Source organism: Chamaea fasciata, unplaced genomic scaffold (assembly GCF_029207755.1).
Source record: "Chamaea fasciata isolate MVZ Bird 193981 ecotype frontalis unplaced genomic scaffold, bChaFas1.0.hap1 SCAF_13, whole genome shotgun sequence".
NCBI lineage: Eukaryota > Metazoa > Chordata > Aves > Passeriformes > Sylviidae > Chamaea > Chamaea fasciata.
In genome coordinates this window covers 19103390-19123349 of record NW_027094098.1, presented here as the reverse complement: position 1 = coordinate 19123349, position 19960 = coordinate 19103390, and the positions used below count along the sequence as shown (strand labels likewise).

General features: G+C 46.0%; 1 protein-coding gene across 2 annotated transcripts in view; it reads right to left on the bottom strand.

Moving 5' to 3' along the window:
* Positions 1–19960, bottom strand: part of LOC136296589 (contactin-4) — a 260514-nt gene that overhangs the window by 82166 nt on the left and 158388 nt on the right. For both annotated transcript variants that reach the window (XM_066195773.1, XM_066195774.1), the window contains exons 4-5: positions 11405–11531; positions 9965–10140 (exon numbers count right to left, since the gene is read on the bottom strand). In XM_066195773.1, coding sequence (XP_066051870.1) covers positions 9965–10140; positions 11405–11531 — 303 coding nt within the window. The remainder of the gene's footprint in view (positions 1–9964; positions 10141–11404; positions 11532–19960) is intronic.

Here is a 19960-nt window from a genome sequence, read left to right as displayed (position 1 = left end):
AGCACAGAAAGAATATTGTGTGAGCTCCAGTAACCCCAGCACTAGAGAAGGATTGCTAATTAGCAATTAGTAATGATTTCAAGAGGAGAATACAACAGGGGGGTGTCACAGGAATGCAGGGAGGTTATTGTGAGCAACAGCTACTCACACTTTAGTTAATGAATGAGTTAAGGTGCCTTTTAAACGCTTTCTGGATGGTATCAACCCTAAATCAAGCTGAACAGACCCGCAGAAGCAGAAAGTTGCATGTATTATTATTTCTTTTCAGCTGGATGTATTTAAAGGCAGCCGCCTGACTTTGGGAAAGTCACTGCAGCTCTCGGTGACAAAGTTTGCCCGTCCCTAAGGACAAGCACTTCAGCTGTGTCTCTCAGAAGAGGTTTAATTAGCTAATATTTGCACAGAACCTTGACATCTGCTTCTGAAATGCACTGGAGTGCAATGCACACACCAACACCCAGCCCTTAATGGGGACTTGAATGGCTTTGCTGGCATAATGAGGTTTTTCCGTAGCTTCCATTAAAACTCCGCCTTGATGTTCAGGGCCACAACTCGGGCAGGTCCCGGGAGGTGATGCCAGGCCGACACAGATCCCTGCGCCCCCAAAAAATGCTCCAAAGCCCAGGAGGTGCCAGCAGCAGCTGTCAGCCCACCAGCTCCTCACTTTGGGCAGGGTATTATTGGATGGAATGACGTGTTATGGGGTTTAATAAAAGCTTAAGCAATCTGAAATGATCCCCGGCCCCTCCAGACTGGGTAGTTTGTCTCAGGAAATGGCATTTGGAAACTTTCATCAAATCCATGTGGCTTTGCTCAGTAACAATTACCCAAGCTGTCCACAGTAGTGAAAAATTTCCCCAAATTTTGCCTGCAAAAAATCAGTCCTTATAGCAAAGAAGATTCAATTATAAGCAAAAGAAAAGGAGCTGCAGCCTTTTCTCCTTTTCTTAGGACCTGCTTGGGTTTGAGCTTTATGAAATGTGGTAATTCTTTTTCTAAGTGACTCCTAGGCAAGCAAAGTTTTAAAGGAATATTTCCCCGATGGCATCGAAGGATGGGCAAACAAACAAGGTCACATCAGCTCCTGCTGGGGCGGTCAGGGTAAAATTTGGCCTCAGATTTCTGTATTTACATCCCTCATCATTTCCAGCTCCACTGATTGTCCCAGTGGTGAGACTCCTACCCCAGCAGAGCAGCTACACATCCCCCCTTGGTTCCCCATCAGTGGCTGCAACAACAACAACCATAGATATAATGGAAACAACAGAAATAATGGAAATAACAGATTCCCTGAACTCAGCGTGCCCTGGGAACCCGACTGGAACACCAAGACTTCCCTCAGGAGCCTGCCAGTCTCAGGGCACTGGGGCCGTGACAGAGATCCCTATTTTTTGTGAAAGCTGAGCTCTGTTTTGCTGGCTTTGTTTGCCTGAGGAGTTTTTCCACGCTTTGCTTTGATTTTTATTTTTTATTTCCCCCCCCACGTGCCTATTTTTAGAACACAAAATGCTTCGTAATTACGCCGCTGCTGCAATTAGGAAGAGACCCCTCCGTGCAAGAGCTATTAAAAACCACCCCAAAAAAATATTGCAGCAAATGAGATGAGGAGTCAATGATGCAAATTGGTGGTGGCAGGTGTCTGCATGTCCTTTAGAAAGCCAATTTCTGTGACTGTATCATGAGGGAGGCAGCTCTGCCGTGCAGTGCCTTGAATGACACTCTGTCAAAAACTCACCATTAGCGAGCCCTTTGTCATTACAGTTCAGGGTTTTGTTTTTTATTTTTTTAATCCTAACGATTAGAAAAAGCAGTGTCAGTGCTATTTTCACCTATTATTCCTGTTTAACTGCTATGAAAGGATTTCTGCTTTCGCTGTATTCCAACAAAAAATGTACCCACATCAATCACTGCTTTACACTTCACTGGGTTTTAATTGCCAGAGAAAAACACGGCTAACAGGCCTAGAAAAATAAAAATGTTAGTGGATTTCACTTAAAAGTCGCCTCTCTAGAGAGCTCTGGAAAGCAAATTTGATAACACATCGTTGATGTCACTCAACTGAGTTGGTGTTAACAGCAAGGAACCCTCAAAGCACAGGAGTTGCATCCCTGGGCATCATTACCCTGACAAAATGAGACTTCCAGTGAGCCTGGGCAGAGGGAACACGGAGTTTGTGCCCAGGAGCAGCACAGGGAGGGAGAAGGGTGGGTGATCCCCACACATCTGTGCATCCAGCTGGGAATTGCTGGGAATTAGCACAGCCTTTGTGCCATTCCTACCGTACTACAAATAAGTGTTGGGTTAGGAACCTCCTGCTTCACTTAGATGAGCAACAAACCCTTGGATCAGCACGTCAGGAGCTCTTTTAACCTGCTTGTATTTTATGGGCAGTTGTGGTTGGTGTTTCACCCTGGAGACTGGGTTGTACTTTGAGCACAGGAGAACAGAATGGTTAAAAATGAACCTGATTATCCAGGATGTGATGAATTAGAGAGCCAACACACGTTCACCGGTGATTTTGGGTATTCTGGACTGGACGAAACCACCTTTACTAATATTAGGTGAACTTTAAAGCACCCACACAATAGGAAATGATGGTATAGGAAAGGTGGAATTTCCTTTTTAATATGTGAAATGCCCAATCCCCTTGGGTACCCAGACACAGCCAAGACACCCAAAGGCAATTTTTAAGCATGACTTAAAGAGATTTACAGATCATAATGGGCTCTGCCTTCTCAAACCCCTTCTATAATTTTAAGATAATCCCAGCAATCTAAAATTTAGGGTGATGTTTAAGGTCACATCCAGCCCTTGAATTGAAGGCCATGAGATTATTCCTTTTATTAAAGAGCACAGGACTCATCCCAAGGGAATCTCATTAGGCCAGCAATGACATCTGCACCAAAAAAACCTGACAGAAGGATTGGCCAAACCCTCCTGGTTCAGCCTGAGCAAAGAACCTCCTTCTCAGGGATATTTGGATGCCCTCTCCCAAATTATTCTCATCACCTTTGCACAACTCTCCACACACAACAGATCCCAGGGTCATGTCCTGGACAAAACTCACAACCAGGTGGAGGCACTGGCATGATCACCCATCTCCAGTGGTTGTTGGCTACAAACTGTGGGAATTAAAATATATATATATATAAAATAAAATAAATTAAAAAAAAAAAAGAATATATAAATATATAAATATAAAACCAGTCTCAGAGAGGGGATCCCAGTGCACCTCAACCCACTTTGGATATGAGGGGGCACAGGTTGGAAGAACTCCCAGGAAAGAAGGCTGGAAGCTCTTCACTGGCACCCACAACAGACAGGATTTGCCTGCTGGTAATCCCACCAGCCCCGAACACTGTCTCTGTAAAACTGCACCTGACGTTTAGCTGGATTTCCTGCCATCCCTTCCACCAAGAGAGAGATGAAGTTCTCCAGCCTGTGTCCTTGCTGGTGTGTCAGGACTACCCAGAGAGCTGCGTGGGTTGGAATAAAACCCCTTTGATACAGAGTTTAATAGAATTTTAGTTTAAGAGCTGGTGTTCTAATGAATAATTTCGAGAGTCACTGATTTGAGAAATAGTTTACAAGGCTGGGGATGAAAGCTTTCTAATTTGACCTTTAGAGCAGAAATTTCACCGGGATTTCTACTTCGCCGAGGAGAAAAGAAAGGAAAAAGAAGTTTTAGAGGTAAATATCCTGGCATTTCCCCCAGCCCTCTCCCTGCTGGAAAATATTTTTCCTTGGACTTTATTGCTGTGGACATTAACAAGGCCCTGCCTGGGCAACTTTAGCACTCACACCTCTGACCTCTCTGTCATCTCAGACTTGGACATCTCTATCTGGGTTCTCTTGTTTGGATTTTCCCGAGTCTTTCTGTTAAAGCCAAAGTGATTTCTGGACCCTCATGGCTCAAATTCCACCTCAATGGGGTTTGATCCTTGCTCCCAACCAGCCCCAGGGCTTTTCTGCCTTCCTTCCACCACTGATCTCCCAGGGAAACGGGAGCTCTTAGAAATTCCTGCAAGGCACCCGTTTTTCTTTTCCAAAATCAAACCACTCTTCTCTGATATTATGAAAAAAAAATTCCTCCTTGTCTTCATGTTCCACTTCATAAAAACTGCCTGTTTGCCTTCCTTCGACAGGAAATATTTCAAACATTTATTTTGAAGCAGCTCCTCTGCTCGAGACAAAAAATGCTGAGGACTCTGAAAATTTTATTACTTTAATCTAGAAAATCTGGGCAGACGTTTCCCCTTGGGTTGACTCGAATGGGGTTATTTCGCTCTCTGAAGTTTTTTATCTTTTCCTAGACTAAAAAAAAAGGAGAAAAAAAAAAAAAAAGCTCTGTTTGCACTTTCTTGCAGCACAGATGACTTTGCAGTGGGCAGAGAGCACAATTCCCATGGACACAAGAGGTGTTGTACCCCTCTTGTGTCCCCCCCCGGGCTCTTCTGCACCTTCCCACTCCCTGGTCAGTGACAGGAATGCAAATTCTGACCCCAAATAATGTAAAATACCATCACTGAGTCCCAGAATTCATTCGAGTCCATGACAGAGGGCAGGGACACCTCCCACTGTCCCAGGCTGCTCCAAGCCCCAGTGTCCAACCTGGCCTTGGGCACTGCCAGGGATCCAGGGGCAGCCACAGATTTTCTGGATAATATGACTCAAGCTCACTCAGCAGGAAGTTTCAAAGGAAAATTTTTCTTTACTCGATAAAAAACCCAACCAAACCCCAGCCCTCAGAGATCCTCAGCTCTGGTGGTGCAGCCTCCCTGTGGAAATTCACGTTTTGGGGCTCAGCAGCATCTCAGAGTGCTGCTGTTTTTCCGTTCTGTTCCTCTCTCGGGCCCGATGGATGCTGAAATGCCACTCGTGTTTGCTGCAGACAGGGAAACCAACACGGGACAACTTGCCACAAACACATTTAAAGCTCCTCCATTCTCCACATGCCAATGCTGACTCCTGGCTTTGCTTTCTAGAGGGAAAACGGGAAAGAAAAAAGCAAAATAAAGACAAAGCGGCCACTGGGATAAAGTTGTTCTGCACTGCCCTTGCATCCCATGAACAGAAACAGAAATTTTCCTGCAGAATCCACCTGTGGCCTTTGCCAAGCCTGGGCTTGGCTCCTGCAACTGCTATTTCCACACATTTAGAGAAAATACTGGTTTGCATTGACACAGAACCTGGAAGGATCATCTAAGGATGGTAATTATTTCCTCAGCCAGGTCAAGAGCATTATTTCATTCACAGACCAGGAGGTCCGGAGGCAAAAGGGGACGTGGCACAAGAAAGTTTCCTAATAAAAGAGCAAATAACAAAACCTCCTGATTCCCTGTCCTGTTCTCCAGCCACACAAACCATGAAAAGTGATTGGAATATGCCACGAAAACATCACCCTACAGCTCTGCAGACGTTTACTACTCTAAAATCGGTTTTTACAAGATGTTTGGAGGTTCATTTAAAAAAAACAAAACACCTACATCACCATTTAGTTTTAAAGAATAAAGCCCCTATATATATATATATATATATATATAAGAAATATCTGCTTTTTCATTTTTTTTTCAAATTAAAGGCAAAAGGAATAAATATGAAGAGAGATGAGGAAAAATGTCAAGCCTGTGCCTTGCTTTTCCCTGAATTCCTAAAAGCAGGAGAGGAACTGTGGTGCTGTGAGTGTCCTGTGATCCTCAGCTGGCTCCAACACTCCCTGCCCTCTCCAGAGCTCCTTCCAGACAGAAACCAGAATAACTCCCCAAAAATCACTGCAGGCTTAGGAGATTCCCAGCTTTAGGACGACGTGTAAAGATAATTTCCAGGTGCCACTGCTGTAAGTAATAATGTATTCAGCTTATTGATAACCCTGGGGGGGAAACAAAGCAGGTAAAAAAAAAAAAATCCTCCATTTCTGCTCTGACTTCAGGGTCCTTCTATCCCAGATGAAAGTAAAGTAGGTTATAGATCCATCCTCTGCTGCAAACTCCCTCTTGGTCGTATTCATCAAAAAAAAAAAAAAAAAAAAAGAGAAAAAGGAAAAGAAAGGGAAAAAACGAGGAGCTTACGTGAGGCTTAGCCTAGTTTTCCACCCGTCAGAGCCTGTGGGGAAGGAGCAGAGCTTGGGAGCTCATCCCTAACACTGGTGGCTGCCCTGAGCACGGCTCAGGCAGGATTTCAGCCAAGGGAAACGCTGGGATGTGGGAACATGGGGGAAAATGCAAATCAATGGGCTCGTTCCCCAGTTATGAAATCGGTCCCTCAGCCCCCTGGACGTCTCAATATCATTTTGGCCAAGTGCAGAAAACACCCACGACGTCAGCATGGATCTGCTAAATTAGAGAGTCAGGGGAAGCTCCTTCCTGGGAAATGGCCACGGGTTGGGAAGGGGATTTCAGAGAGGCCTCTGAGCACAGAGCAGAGGGAAGGGCATCAGCCATGCCCCCCTCATGGGGCCCCACAGATAAACCCCCCCGAAAAGCAGATCCCATTTCTCTAACAGCTCCTGTTCCGCAGACATCGCTTTCAGGCAGTTGTTGTAACAACAGGGGGTGAAACAACTATGTGACTGAAACCCAGCTCTGATTCAGACTCGATTTTCCTCTGAGGATACCCATTTCCACATGGACAGCATGTGACAAGCATCAGTTTGCCGATGAGAAAGCCAACAGCTCCTGCCCAGCTCCTCACCCGCTCCCAGAGGGTTCATTTCCAAACCAGCACCCTGCAGCTGGCAGGATGAATTTTCAGGTTAAACCAAAAAGCCTGCTGAGGAGTTTAGGCCCAAATTGAGTCAAGTTAAGACAGAAGGGAGAGAATATTTCATCTGTGAGCACTGGGGGTGGCTCCAAGGGGAAAGAGAGGGGTTATCTGCTGGGAGAGGCTTGGGCCTGTGCTTGGGATGGTTGGGATGTGCTTGGGATGATTCAGCTGCCGCTGGTGGAGGTGGAGATGGAGCAAGGAGACCCCTGGGGTGGGGGGGGGACTGGAGATGTGCAGAACTGTCTGGTTTCTGGCAGTAAAACACAAACTGCAGCCTCAGCAAGGTAAAATAAATTCAGAGTTATCTCTAATTAGAGATGCTCCCCTATAGGAGCTCGTAAATCAGCAGGAATTGTCCTGCCCCGCTCATCCCACTGGGATCATAAACAACTTGGACATCCCTCAGCAGAGAATTAGAACGGGAGGGAAACCTTGAGCTGTCCCAATTCCTCTGAACACATTTCCAGCAGTGCTGCCCGTTTGGGACAGGTTGGAAGATCAGCACCACCAGAGGTCACCAAATGGAACTAAACCTGAATGCACAGATCTCCAAATGCACAGCCCTGAGCAGGGTCTGCAAGGGCTGGGCAGAGCTGGAGCTCCTCCAGGGCTGATTTGGGGAAGAACTTCCCACGGTGACCTGATGACTACGGAGGTCTGGGTGTAAATCAGACATTAAGGTCAAGGTCAAGGCCAAGTCCTCGACCCCAAGGCCAAGTCCAGCCTCTGAGCAAACACCAGGGCCACTAAAGCACATCACAAAGTGCCACATCTGCTCATTGTCTGAGCAATTCCAGGGATGGTGACTCCACCACTGCCCTGGGCAGCCTTTTCCAGTGCTTAACCAAACCTTAATAAATAAATTTCTATTGCTCTCCTCCCCTGTCACAACTTGAGGCCACTTCCTCTTGTCCTGTCACTTGTTCCCTCAGAGGAGAGACCGACCCTCACCTTGCCACCACCTCCTTCCAGGGAATTTCAGAGAGCGACTGAACAACTTCCAGCACCTGTGAAATGTTCCATTTTGTACTGATGCCTGAAGTTTTATCTCCCATGTATTTCAGGTTCTGTGGTGCCCAGGGGTGCAGCTCTGAGCTCACAGTCAGTGTCACTCAGCTCTGCACACAGCAGGGACACAAAACAAATCCTTCTCCTGCTGCACACCAAGGACAACACTCAGCCCAAAAGCACAAACAAGGGTGGGCTGGAGGGAGGGACAAGAAGGATGGGACCTCACAGCCTGGAGCTGGAATTGGACAATTAAACCCCAAGATGCAAATGGACCAAAACTCATAAAAGTGTGAGACCCGGTGACCGTTTGTCCATTTTGGGTCCACCTTGGGTGCAGCCCTGGCCAGGCTCTTGTCCTGCCCAAGGTGGATCCTGGAGGCCTTTCAATAAATCTCTACTTTATTCTCCAGCTCTGTCCACTCTCTGTTCCAGCTCAGCCTTCCCAAAGCATCATTATTCCATGGTCAGCAGGAATAATTTGGCAAGGACACCCTGGGAGCTCATCCTCCCTGCCCTGCCAAAGGGACGGGAGCTGAGCAGGCAGAACAAGCTGCAAATTCATCACTTTGGGAGGGGTGTGGGCCAACCCTGGAGCCACCGAAAATCAATGGGAGCTTTCTCTCCATCCTCAACAGGAGCAGGATCCAAACGATTTGAATCCCATGTCTGACGGGGTGGGCTCAGCCCCAAAGTGCCTCCTCCCAGCCACAGCTCCTGGCTGATCCCAGGGTTATTTCCCAACACAAACCACAGCACGGAGAATAAAACCGTCGAGCTAAGCCCCAGCCCTGAAAATCCAAAGTGCCTCGTTTAATCTAGTTCAGCTGTGTTTTCATAGATCTTTGTGGGGAAGCCATTATTAGATCCGTACTCAAGAGTTTATAGCTTTTTTATTTTCTGAAAGCCTGTGTTGCTGTAAGAACAGGGCTCAGGGTGTCATTAATCCATATTCTGTTACCGTGGCACAGCAGATTCCTCACTCAGTGAAAATATGTTCAATTTCAGAGACAACTACCGTGGAACAAAAAAAAAAAAAAAAAAAGGAAAAAAAGGAAAAAAAAAAGGAAAAAAAGGAAAAAAAAAAAGGAAAAAGGAGGGAAGAGAAAGGGAAAAAGAGAGAGGAAGAAAAAAGAAAAAACCTGAAATGAAAATGACATATATAAAAAAAAAAAACCCAAGTATTCGGGGGAAATATTAGCACTTTTATCATAATGAGTTTGTAACCCAAATACATATTTCAAGGATGAAATTGCTGACCCTGTCTGCCCTCCACAGGAGGCTGAACGGCTCAATCACAGTTTAATCTTCCCTGAAAAGGCTACAGAAGAATAACACAGCCCTTGAAGAACAACACACATTACTGATGTCCCAAGATTCACAATTTAACTCTTAAAAGGAGTGAGTTAAATGTGAATTAACAGCAAGACGCTGCATTTTCTGACCCTCAGCTTTTGGTAAGAAGCTGCAACTCTGCTTTAACCCCAAATAAACACAGAGCTGCCCATTCTTCCCCTTTTGCCCTCAGAGCGCCCACGCCTGATGTACCACTGAAACCCAGGACTTGTGAAATCTATCTCTGTGGATCCATCCCTTGTGGAGATTTTGCTCCTTTGGAACATTTAGAAGCTTTAAATCTCCAAGGAAAGGTTAAAAAAAAAAAAAACGATGGGGAGATCCCATTTGCCAGGTCCTTTCCTAGGTAACCTCCTCCTCAGGAAACAGGACTTTTTACCCTCTGTGCTCCTTTTGAACATTTTGAAGGTTTAAATCTCCAAGGAAAGGTAAAAAATCCAGTGGTGAGATGATCCCATTTGCCAGATCCTTCCCTAGGTAACCTCTTCCTCAAGAAATAAGATGTTTTACCCTATATGCTCCTTTTGAACATTTTGAAGATTTAAATCTCCAAGGAAAGGCAAAAAAAAATTCCCAACAGTGAGATCCCATTTGCCAGATCCTTGAGGTAACCTCTTCCTCAAGAAATCAGACATTTTATCCTGAAAAAATCCATACCATTTCAGCAAAACAATGATAATTCAAGCTCTGTATTCCTCATTCACACCTCCCCTCTTTCCCACTCCATGAATTCAAGAGACCACACCGGGAAAAGCTGGGAAAAGACACCCAGCTCCCATTTTATTTTATTTTCTTTTTCCAGCCCGCTGTGGGAACAGAGGCTGCCTCCTTTACTCACAAGCAAACTGCAGCTGTGCCTCTCTGCTGACGATGGTTCCGAAGGGGTTTGTTGCTACACACTGGTACGTTCCAGCATCCTGGCTTTTATTGGGATTATTGATCAGCAGGTTCCCTTCCAGCAGCCTGTAGCGGTAATCCATGCCCACGTCGATGCTGCTCCCATTTAACTTCCACCTGCAGCACGGAATGCCAAAGTTAAACTCTGCTGATGCTCTTGGGCACTTGAAGTAAAGGAAGATTTAGAATGGCTCTGGCTGCTTATTAAAAATTAGAGAACAAACAAACAAACAAAGACGGCACAAAAATGCAAATTTCCTGAGCGGTACTGAAATATTCCGGTGTTTAACTGAAAGAGCAATAGCCCTGACAGATATTTCAGTCTCTGAAATGATTAATGCTGCTGGAGTTGCTGGTGCTGCTGCTCTTTGGAATTAATCACTTGGCAAGGGGGAGTCCCTGAGACAGGATCTCGAACCCATTCAAGTCCGCTGAGGATATTTTATTTTTTTTTTCCCCTCTCTCCTGACTTGCTGGCTGGTTGTTTATAAATTTAGGAAAATTCCCTCCTGGCAGATGTTGTCACAAATTGGGGCAGCACTGAGGAATTCCAGCCCCAGCCAGAGCAGGCCTGGATGGAGCAGGGAGGAGGACACAGTCCTTCCCACCACTCTGGAGATGTGTTTGCACCACGAATCCATGGATTTCGTGGCATTAACCAGCTGGGTGTGAGGAGCCAGCACAGAGGCAGAGGCCTGGTGACTCTAATTGGTTCCAGAGTGGCATTTAGTGCTGAGCAGAGAGAGAGAGGCACCAGAGGAAAGAGAAGAGCAGCACCAGCGATTTACAGCAGCAACAGCTCTGCAGGAGGACAGCACCTTCCTCCAAGGATCCCAAAGCAGCTACTAAAGCTGAAAAGAATCAGGAGATTTGTCCATGTTTATGGGAAAGGACGGTTAATCTGAGAGCCAGGACTATTTATAATCCTTTTGCAACCTTTCAGAACTGCTGTCTGAATTTTGCGATTGAGTTGCAGCACCTGGAGATTTCCTGGTGTCCATTCCCTCTGTTCCTAAGGCTCCAGGATGACAGAACATCCTGAGCTGGAAGGGACCCACAAGGACCATCCAAAACCTGGCCAGGACACCCCAAATCCCACCCTGGGAGTGGTGTCTGTCCAAATGCTCCTGGAGCTCTGGCAGCCTCGGGGCTGTGCCCATTCCCTGGGAAAAGAACCTTTCCCTAAAATCCAACCTAAACCACCCCCGGCCCAGCTCCAGCCACTCCCTGGGTTCTGTCCCTGTCACGGAGCAAAGATCAGAGCTGCCCTCGGGATTTTTTGGGGATCAGCACTGTGGTACCCTCCAGGGACATCACCAACCCACACAGGAGAAAGGCTCATGGGTGATGGTCCCAAGAGGAGTTAAAACACTGAACAAACCCAATGGTTGGTCTGGGATTTCCTTTCACTTCACAGCTCAGCTTCACTTTCTTCTCCTCTGAGTCCAAGGGGAAGATGAGGCTGTCGGGCTCCTGGAGGAACACGGGCCCGTGCAGGGTGTTGTCATCTGCAATGGAAAATGGGACAGGTCACTCACGGAATCCCCATGCTCCAGGCTTAAAACATAAAATAGAGTCCCAGCAGCGAGAGGCCGTGTGTCATTCACCTTGGAGAAGGATCTGATGACGTTTTATTTTGTTTATAACAGCAGATTTATTTTTTTTTTAAAGCCACAGAACCTCACATGGAATCATGAAAATGTCCTGCAGTAAGCTGAGCACGGAATGAAACCTCACCCAAAGTTCAAACAGTGGGAACAGGCGCTGTTGTCACAGCAAAGCTCAACTCAAATCACAGTCCTTAAAAATCACATCTCCTTTAAAAAATGGAGATGTTCTCCTTGCAAATGAAGCCCCCACATTGTTAAACACGGTTACACAGTAATGAAATGAGCCCCAGGGCCCCCAGTGCAAGGGGTTCTGCCACCCCTGACTGAAACCTTTTTGCACTCGTGGGGTGAAAGTGAGCACCAGCCCCTCTGAGGGGATGGAAACCCTTTTCCACCCCTGCCCTGTCCTGCTCTCCTGCTCTCAGGAGCCCCTGGCACCAGCCCCACACCTCCCTGGGAACGAGAGTCCCTGACAAGGACATCCTGCACCTGTGCCCTTCAGAGCATTGAAAACGCACACTAAACACAGGCAGAAGAGGGAAAATGTTTTGGCAAAACAACCTGACACGACCTCCAAGGAGCTCAGGAGTCATTTCCCAGCAATCCAGCGCTCTGAGCTTGGAGATCACCAATGGGAGCCTCCCTTGTGCTGACTTTCCTTCTTCATTTGGGAAGTCCACTTTGATTTTTTGAGCTGTTAACTCCTTCCCATCTCCTTCCCTCTCTCCTCAACCACCTTCTGCTCTCACCTTATCAATTTCTCCTCTCCCAGACCTGAAGCTGAGGGTGGGAGCTGCTCACAGGCTCATCCCTGAGGTGCAGCTCTTCCCTGCCCGACGCTTCGCAGCCAGCGCAGAATTTCAGGAGATTTCACTGACACTGCTCAAAACACCCACAGCAAGCTCTGACTAAATTCACTGCTCTCCATCCTCTTAGTATCAGACAGTTTTATCTGCACAGTGGCTGCTCAGAACACAAAAGAAACCAACTTTTCCTCCCCTGAAAAGATCTGCTAGCTTGATTTCCCCGAGACTTTTCCTCTCATCAGTGTCAATGTCTGGCTGCTCCTCCAAGTTCCGTGCAAGTGACGACATGGTGGAAGTGCTCACAGCCACAAAGTCTTTCAGCTGACTGGAAGGAACCTTGATTGAACATTTTTTAGATCGTTTCCCAATCTTTTGCTGCCCTGTCTTTACGGCAGACCCTGTTCTTTCTGTGTGCAGGGACTTGAACACGGAATTCACTTCAGGCTGGCTGCTGGAGGCCCACCTGGATGGGGATACAGGAAATTTGTGGGTGTAGGAGGTCAGGGGAAAATGAATAAATAAATAATAATAAATATAATAATTGTAATAATAATAATAATAATAAAATAGAGAGATGATGTGACGTACAAAAAATGTGGAAAAATAAAGAAGATGATGGATCTTTCAAATGGAAGGAAGGTGAGAATGAACGGGAATAACCCTCATATTCCCTGACTCCGGGAAATCAGCTGGATTTCCTAAGGACAGAACAGCAGCCCTTCACTCCAGGGAGAGCAAACTGTGTCATCTCCACGGAAGGATTTCACAGAGACCCAGCCAGGAAGATTAGAAAGGAACCACCTCTCCCCCAGGCCCACCACAACAGAGGATGCACCGAGTTCACAGCCACAGGCCTTGTATTTATCTTCATTTTTAATTACACGTTAAGGAGACCTGACTGAAACCCATCTATTATTCAAAACACACTTCACATCGTCCCCGGCTTTAAATTCCACCTGTGTGCAACTCGTGTTGCTGGTGGGAAAAGATAATAACAGCCATAAAGCAGAAGGGACTGGATTATGGCATCCAGCCTTGTCCCTGAGACCCAGGGCTGCTGCACTCCCTGAGCAGTCTCAGCCTAAAGAAAGAACATTAGGGCCTGGCCCAGGCCATAGAAATAGAAATATTAAAAATATTATAGCTCTGAGAACTGTCTGAGTGGGTTTGAAAGCCAGAGATTTAAAATACACTTGAATGCATCCAGTTTTCTCATTGGAAAACACAAAAGTGCTCGGGTGCTGTGTAAGAGTTGTTCCAAATCCCAGAAACAGAGAGTGTGATGGCGGCAGGAGCCAGATCATCCCAGATAATGCGGTTAGGGACCTGCTGACTCAGGGATGTGTCGCTGCCTCACCCCCCTCCCTGGGCTGTCAGCTGCTGTTACCTCAATTAGAGAGCGTCAATTTGTATCACATCACACCAAAGGTCAGACCTTGGTCCCCCTCCCATCACTGGAGAACGCAGCTTGCATTAGAAGCGAACAGTTCATCTACTTGAGGTGGGAAACAGGGAACAAATCTAAAGGTCCAGAAGTGTCCCCACACGTCCAGGACATCCTCTGGCTGCAGGAGCAGAGGTGAACCTGCAGCATCCTGGGCTTCAAGGGTTAATGAAACTGGTTAATGAAACACACCAAGCAGCGGGAGTTACAGGTGTAAGAGCCACCGCATCCTGTTTGTGTCATTAATTAGTCATTAATTCACAATCTAAAAAAACACGCACTTGAGATGGAGAAATAGCCACAAACAGGCGAAAACACCGAGTTTATCTATTAAATAACTCAATTTACCCGAGCTGAAGTAGAAACTCGTGTAAGATCAAATGAAAACACTTCCAAATATCCCACCTGCTGCTGACACAGTTCAACATTTAGCTTTTATATGGCGAAAAAAAAAGCAAAAAAGCGCCTGCCCCTCCTGTTGGACAGCAAGAGGAAGAATCCTGGTGGGATTTTCAAGCAGAGGGAGCTGGGCAAGGCAGGGAGAAGCTCTGAGAGCAGCTGCAGCCCATCAGGGGAACAGAGGAGCTGCAAAAACCTCGCACCACCGGCCAGATAAAATTATTCTGAGTGCCTTTTTTCTCCCTCTTCTTGCTGCCTGTGTATAACCAAGATAAGCAAGTCCAAGGTGTTTAATCTCCAGCCCGTGGAGCTGCTTTGCTCCGGCCTTAATGTGCGATTGAAATCAGTGCAGCCCCGATCCCACCACGGGGTGATAAGGGCTGAGCCACAGAACCTGCCACAGGAGGAGGATTTGGTTCACAGAGCACTGAAGAGTCACTAATAAACAGAACGAGCTGCCATCGAGATTCTTGCAGACAAGGAACTACAAGTGCCTGCACCAGAAAAGAAAAAAAAAAAAAGCCCATTTTTTTGACTAAGTTGTGTTACTCTGATGTTTGTTGTCGGCACAGCCAAAGGTTTTTGCTCTACTGAAGTGTCTGCTTTTGTGGGAGCAACTTTTTGCTATTTGGATAACTCTGAAATACAAATTCCACACTTTTTTTTTTTTTAATAAACTCAAAGTGGTAACTTTAATTCTGTCACAGTAATGCCCAGGGACTTGCACTCCAAGAGTGATAACATATTTTTTGGTTTATCACTGGCGAACACTGCGAGCAGCTCAATCCACAGAAACCACCGAGGCCAGGAGGAAGCTTTGCTGTGCTTAGAGGCTTTTTTCCTCACCCTTCTCATCAGATTGTGTCTCACAGACTCTTTTTTTTTTGGTCATTTCATCAAAAAAAAAGATCAAGAAGCAGTGCATATCTGTGTGCACACACCTGAAAGTGCCCAGTTATTTCAGCCCACTTTCCCCTTTACACCGTTCAACAGCTGCTGCCACTCCTCACACATTTCCCACTGTCCCAGGACAGTAAAATAAATAACCCTCCCAGCCAAACTAACTGCTGAGACACTCCCAGGGGCAGATTTTATTTTTCTCAGTTCCATTTCTTCTGAAGAGCCCAAAATGAGTTAACCCAGAACGAACACGAGCCGCCCTCGGCTTGAGACAACCTGCAAACAAGATTTGGGTTCCAAAGAGCATTTTTTTCCCCCTCCCTGTCAGATAAAACAAATGTACTCCTGCTCTGGGTCTGCCTCCTCTGACAGAAGTGTGTTTCTTTCAGTGAGAGGCAGGATCTAGGAAATCTCAGTCGACTTCACAATAAAAGCAGCATTTTCACCACAGAAGGAGGTGTGTGTCCATATGGTGCTGGATGGAAAGTGATAGATCATTTAGAAGAACATTCTGCTCGATATATATTTTTTTCCCCCTAGTGAATCACAAAACCTATTAAAATTTTTTTAAAAGAGCCAGATTAATTGGAATACATTCCAAATGAAGAGTATATTTTGCTGTGTCCCTCCAGTACCCCAAAGCTGAGAGCCAGCACATGCAGTTGGATGCTAAATGCTGTCATCTTCCCCTGCTTTTGAGGAATCGAAACATGGGGAATGTCAGCCGAGGTTAATTCACACCAAACAGGTGGAACCCATTCCTATTCTCTGTGAACATTAAGCCTGGTGACAGATCCTGGTACCTAAATAGAACTGCTTTAATTTCCATCGAAAGTTACGGCCAATTTGAGAGAAAGTTTAATTGAATATTCCACACCGTGGGGAAAGATAATAACTAAACTGAACGGAGGATTCTTGGAGTCCATCCAGGATAAAAGAGAAAAATCCTCTCCTTGTTTGCTGCTGAGGGAATTGCTGCCTGCTCTGTGTGCTGGGCTGTTTTCACACGAGCGCTACAAGCAGGTATTTCTTCGAGACAAAGCTGCACCTTGGGAAGAGCAGCTCTTCAGCAGAGTGGGAAGTGGAATGGATAGGACAGCTCAAGGGCACGGCTGATGAACACAGCAGCCTGCTCCTCAAGGTGAGCGGCTGCACTCCATCCTCCCGAGCAGGAAAGGGCTCCACTGCCTGCCTCACCCCTTCATTCCTGCCCATCGCTTCTGTTAACATCAGCTGCACGTGGCTTGGAAAACAAAGACTATTTCACACCTTACATCCCTGCCATGACTAATTCCGTAGGCTTCTCAATGAACAAGACCCACCGAAGGTGCTTCCTGTTCAAAGGAAAAAAAAAAAAAAAAAGAAAAAAAAAGATAAACCCCAGATATTTAAAAGTTTTTGAAGTGGTGTTTCTCAGGGAGGGGCCTCGTAGCTCTGCACCTTTGGGGGCAGCCCCTGGATAAAAAACTGGGCTTCTTTTGTGGCACCTACAGGTCTCCAGAAGTACTGTGAGCCTTCTGCTGTCCCCTCTCTCCTCCTGCTGACAGAAATGACAGACTTGTCTTCACAGACACACCATGGGTCTTCTGGTAGATAAAACCAGCACGGAGAGATAAAAGAAACAATGGGAAGGATTCCACTGATGGATGAATGGAAAAGAGGACGTTTGCCTTTACGAACAAACTGTAGGTTTGCTGAGAAATGAAATTGGATATTGAAAGATGAAAGAAACAACGGGGGTAAAACCCCATAAATTCCATAAGAATTAAAAATTGAAAGGGGGAATTTTACATTAAAGGGGAATTTTAGGTATTAGGCGCTCCTGGAAGTTTGTAACTCTCAAGTGCCTCAGCCAATGGGGAAAGAGAGAGGGAAATGGGGCCAGGAAATTTGGGTAAATAGGAGGCTGTGTCTTCCAAAATTGGAGAGAGCCCAGGGGAAATGCCCCCCGGCCTCTCCCTTCATTGGAATAAAGTCAAAGGACTCCTCTCTCTCCTTTTTGGACATAAACCTCTGGCGTTTGTGGATTAATTTTCCTAACACTGCAGTCCCCTTTTCTGCTGCTTTCCCCTCTCTCCTCCTGAGTCACCACAGCCAAGAGCAGGAAAACAAACAGAGGAGCCCACAGCGCTCTGTTGAGGACAATGTCAGCCCACGACAGAGCTGGGAGTCACTATAAAACACCAGTAAAAACCAGATTAATACCGCGCTAATGGTGCTCCCACCAGTGCTGGGTGTTCTCGCATAGAGCTGTTGGGGAATAGAAACGTTTCCAAGGCCTGTGCTAATTATCTATTGACTTCTTCGCGGAATGGAAGGTGCTGATATAATTGCTGTCTGCCAAGAACGCACATCATTGCTGTAAAACTTTCAGCTGTCTTGACTATGACAGGGACTGTAAAGTGGATATGTTGAAAAGGCAGGAGTAGTCGGTTACATGTGCATATTTCAAAGCCACGTATTTCCTTCCCACAATACCTCCCTGAAATCCAATTGATTTCAACCTTTGATGTAATCAGGAAGGTGTGTGAGAGCCGGGTTAACAAATGCCATCCTCCCCACCCCAGCAGCAGACAGGCAAAGTTATGAACCCTTTTTTTTTTTTTTTTTTTTTTTTTTTAAGTGAAAAAACCTCTTTCCTTTAAAAATCCCGAAGCTTTAGAAAAGACAAGCCCCGGGGGCAATAACCTATAATCTCTGTCTCATCTATTGCTGGAAAAAACAAAGACAACTCTGGCAATGTGTCCGGGCTCTCAATTGATTGAGGAGCCAAACCCTGCAGAAAGCTTCAAGGTGAAAAGGAGCTCTCTGGTGTTTGGCTTCAAGGTGAAGCCTCTTTTCTCTCCTCAGGTTTAAGTACATTAGCCACTGTCAGAGGGAAAGCTGATCCCTGCCAGCTTTTCATCCAGCTGTTTACAGAGAAGCTTAGGCCACTCTGATTCCCTTCTCAAATATTTGTGAATAAGCAGATGGAATTACCGGGGCCGGGCAGAGGAAGGAATGATCAGCCTGGTGCGCCCAGAGTCCCAAAAAACACCCAAAAGTTGATTTGCACCGTGGGACCAGGCAGGAAATGCTCATGGGGTGGTTCAGCCTGTGGAAGGGGCACTGGAAATCTGCCCGCTCACAGTCTGCAATTAGCTGACCAATTTAGACATAGGAAGGAAATTGCAGAGGGTAATATTTGTAATGGGGCAGATGCTGAAAACTTGCCCGTGCCAGGCTCTGTGATAGAAAGGAATGTGTTTACAGCTTAATTCTACTTGTTTTTTTTTTTTTTTTTTTTTTTTTTTTTTTTTTTTTTTCCAAAATGGGGAGAAAACAAACCTCCATCAGGTAGAGACGATGAATTTTTGCACGACAAAATATTTTTGTCCTACAAATGTTACCCTCTGCGATTTTCTTCCTGTATCTAAATTTTCCAGCAAGGAACCACAAGCTGGGTACAGGGGAATCCAGTCAGGGATTCCAACCAACAGGCACAGAACTTTCAAACCACAAAGCAGAGAATAAAACATTTGTTAACTATTTGTTGAGTTAGTCCACAGCAGAGACATTTCTCCTCGGCTCTTTGGTTTTTTGGGCAATTTTGGGACATGCCCACGTCCCTGAGACAACGCTGCAACAGGACACGTGTGACAAAAATTCATCATTTCCACCTGATGGAGGTTTGTTTTCTCCCTATATTTGGAAAAAAACCCAAACAACCCAAAACAACAAAACAATATCAACAACAACAAAACAAACAAAAAAACCCCCAAAAATCCCCAATCCCCCCCAAAAAACAACAACCTCCCCCCCAAAAAACCCAAAATAACAACCGAAAAAACCCAAACCAAAACAAAAAAACCCAAGGAGAATTAAACTGTTAAACACATTCCTTTTTATCACAGAGCTCTGGCACAGGCAAGTTTTCAGCATCTGCCCCATTACAAATATTACCCTCTCTGATTTTCTCCCTATTTTTAAACTGGCCAACCCTTGCCTTAAGAAGAAAGGAGAACATTTCGATATAAGAAATTAAAAGATAACTGAAAGAATGGTGAGAAAGGGAAACCTCATGTTTATAGTGTTATAAATTTATATTTTTGGGGCAAAATTTTCAGCATCAGCCTCCAATGGTCTGATGCAAGACTGCCGGCATCCTGAAGTTTAAAAAAGAATCGAGATATTTAGGAGAAGAGCAGGACTCTGCCTTGGAGTGACACAGAGAGGTGAATCCAAGCCCTTCCCTGGCACTGCACACCCCGATGCTGGGCAGGAAAACCTCCCTGGCTTTTCACTGCTGCAAAAGCAAGAAAGTGTTTAATCCTGTAAACAGGATCCCGGGCTGGAATCTGCAGGTGGTTCTGTTCCATAAATGGATTTAAGGCATTTGAAGTCTGCTCTCAGGACACGGGGCTGGCAGCTCAGCTGCTCTTAACTCTCTGTAACTTCGTTGGAGTGGCTGGAATTGCTCCAATTCAGGGCACATTCGAGGAGGTGCCCTTCAAGTCTTTTTCATTGTTGTTGTTTGTTTGTTTGGTTTTTTTTTCAAAACGTTTCTGCGGGCCTCAGCAGAGCAGGGACAAATCCCAGTATCCAGTGGGAACTCAGAGAACACAGAGGGTTCCTGCAGTGGCTCTGGGAGCTGGGGCACACCAGCACTGGCCACCCCAAGCCTAAAATTCACCAGTTTATCCCCATTTTTCTGCTGGGTCATCCCTGCAGAACGACCAGACCCTCCCTGCAAACACAGACACACAAACACCAGACCCCACACCAACCCAGCCTTAAAA